The sequence below is a fragment of the Verticillium alfalfae genome, genomic scaffold, assembly GCF_000150825.1.
Source record: "Verticillium alfalfae VaMs.102 supercont1.2 genomic scaffold, whole genome shotgun sequence".
NCBI classification, from domain to species: domain Eukaryota; kingdom Fungi; phylum Ascomycota; class Sordariomycetes; order Glomerellales; family Plectosphaerellaceae; genus Verticillium; species Verticillium alfalfae.
Genome location: NW_003315037.1, coordinates 2,663,154 through 2,665,826, shown reverse-complemented (window position 1 = coordinate 2,665,826; position 2,673 = coordinate 2,663,154). Strand labels below are relative to the sequence as shown.

The 2,673-nt window shown below is 57.0% G+C and overlaps 1 protein-coding gene across 1 annotated transcript in view; it reads right to left on the bottom strand.

The window, feature by feature from the left end:
• The window catches only part of VDBG_02285 (spermatogenesis-associated protein), a gene marked incomplete at both ends in the record, with an annotated part of 2,884 nt that extends 969 nt beyond the window's left edge, over positions 1-1,915 (bottom strand). Inside the window, 2 exons of the mRNA XM_003008051.1 lie at positions 110-1,379; positions 1,642-1,915. Coding sequence (XP_003008097.1) covers positions 110-1,379; positions 1,642-1,915 — 1,544 coding nt within the window. The remainder of the gene's footprint in view (positions 1-109; positions 1,380-1,641) is intronic.
• Between the last annotated feature and the right edge of the window lie 758 nt (positions 1,916-2,673).

The window sequence follows — 2,673 nt, the reverse complement described above, 5'->3', positions numbered from 1 at the left end:
TCCTTGACCGCCAGCGCAGCGCCTGTCCTTGCGAGCGCAGAGATGACGAGGCCGTTCCAACCAGAAATAATCTTATCATCAAGCTCAGGGCGGACGCGTTCCCGACCACGATGCGCCTTGAGCTTGGCTTTTGCCCGACGCAATAACACGAGCGACTTCCTCCCCGCTGATGCCAAATTGCTTGCCAATTTCGCTCTGCTCTTTCAGCACGCGGGGGATGTTCTGGTTCATAAACTCGTCGTTCGGATCTTGGTCGGGCTCCACGTTGCCGTGCTCCAGAATGTTCCAGTACGTGGCGGCAATCGTCGCCTCATGCTCGTCGCCAATCACAGCATCAAACTCCTTGCGCGTCCACAGGTGGAAAGCGCCCTCGCGAACATCAGTGTCGCCACGCCTGTAATAGGAGTCGGCGGCCTCACTGGAAGCAAAACCCCCTCCGGGAAGACGCATCGGCGGGCTCGAAAAATAGTCCGCGAGCTCAACGACGACATCATAGAGTTCACCATCCTTATCTCCGTTGCTAATAAGCCAGGCATCAAGATACAGGCCCAGCAGGAGAGCATTGTCCGAAGTTAGCTTTTCAAAGTGGGGAATGCTCCAGTCCGGAGTGATGGAGTATCTCGCGAAACCGCAACCACCAACATGGTCACGCAGGCCGCTGTCACGGATCTTTCGAAGGGTGAACAAGGCCATTTCTGTGGCGTGTGCACATTCGGTCGGGCCCACGACATCCTGGACCGGATGCAGGTAATGCGGCAAGCGCAGCAAGAAGGACAGTTTTGCGGGCACAGGGAACTTGGGCGCCAGACCGAAGCCACCATAGACCGGATCAAAGGTGCCAGCAATGTGAGAGTAGGCCTCTTCGAGCTGGTCGAGATCGAGTTCGCTCGAAACATCAGCGGCCGTCTTGCCAGCACCCGGATTCTCCGTCGATACAGCCGAAGCGACAGGGGCGGTAGACGAGGATGTCAGGCCAATCTTGCTCATCTGGACCGTGCTACGTGTGCCCAGTGTGCCCTCGGCGGCGAACTCGCGCAGCTTGGAGAGGACCTCCTTGGCTTCCTGGCGGCACCGAGGCTCCTGTTCCTGCCAGACTTTCCTCAGGTTCTTGAGGATGGCCAGAAAGTCAACACCCTCCTCTTCTTCGGGCCCCGTCTTGGTATGTGCGCCTGGACCAGGCCAGTAGGTGCCGCCAAAGACGGGTTCGAGCTCGGGTGTCAGGAAGAGGTTGAGGGGCCAGCCGCCTGCGCCGTTGACGGCCTGGACATAGTTCATGTAGATGGTATCGAGATCGGGTCGCTCTTCGCGGTCAACGATAACAGGCACAAAGGCCTCATTGAGGAGCGAGGCACATTCGGGATGGGAAAAGGAGTCGATAGCTGTCAGGCGGCAGTCTATCGAAAAGTCAGAAGTGGGGTCCTGGGCGATGCGCTGCTGCGTGTATTTGACACACACACGCTCTCTCTCGCTCTCTATCTCCCTTCCTCGCTCTCTCTCTTAGCCTGTCAGGCATTGATGAGGTCGACAAGGACGCTGCGAGAGGATGATTTGGGGGGGAAGCCGAACTGCAAAGACCAGCATGCTCAGCTGCGGCAGAAGGCAGGTAGGGATGGGATGGGATGGTGGGGGTTGAGCACGCACAGTGGCAAGCCTTGAAGCCAATGTTCAGGAAGATCAGTTTGTTCTCCCTCTTGGCGCGTTCGACAGCCTCATCGTCGAGCAGCTGCCAGGCGACAGGGCTGTTGATCTGGCCTTGTATGTAAGGACTGTTGCTCTGGTCGGCGCGGTTGCGTAGGCTCGGAGCCAGTTCCGGGGCGGTGACAGACTGGGGGCGGCAGGTCGGTCGAGTTCGTGGCCATGGCTTCAGATCCGAGTTTGGCAGACAGAGCAGACTGGACAGCTCGGAGGGGATCATCGCGCAAGAAACACGCGAAGGGGTTCGAGGGGCGACGGCGGGCGGGCGGGGGGAGGGTAGCGGGGGTATCAAGATCTTGTTTCGATTCGGAGTTCGGTGCGTCAGTTCGGCCCAGTCCAGCTAAGAACGGAACAGAACAGCACAAAGCAGGTCAGAGTAGACAGTAGCGAGGCAAAGAAGCGGCCGGCCGGGACAGGACTAGCAGAGTGTTCGGTAGGTAGTGGTAGGTAGTGGATGAGGTGGGGTGAGAGAAAGAGCGGCAGCGGCAGGTCGGCAGGTCGGAGGACACGCGAGTCATGTAGATGACGGAAGAGGGGTGAGGGGAGAGGCTTCGATTTCAATGGCGAAGCCAGGCCAAAAAAAAAAAAAGGGCTGAAGGGCTGAAGGATGAAAGGGTCCGCTACGGAGGAAATTGAGATGATTAAACAACAATAGAAAACGGGCCTGATGGGATGGGATCTGCCTTGCAGCCCAATGCAGAAGAGAGCCATTTCCTTGTTTAGGCAAGGCCAGGATGAGAAATTCAAAGTCCTTCCCTCCACCCCTCTCCAGTGGTACTGTAGGAGGTTGTAGTGGAGGAACGTGATAGTGATAATCCAGCTTGGTTGCTACATCTGTACAGTCATGTGCACATAGAGACTCTGCGACCCAGTAATCATTTCGAAACAATCTGACGCGCGTTGGCACAGATTATGAGAAGAGGATGGAGAGAGAGAGGCACGAGAAATAAATGCATGATTCAAAGGCCATCGGAGGAA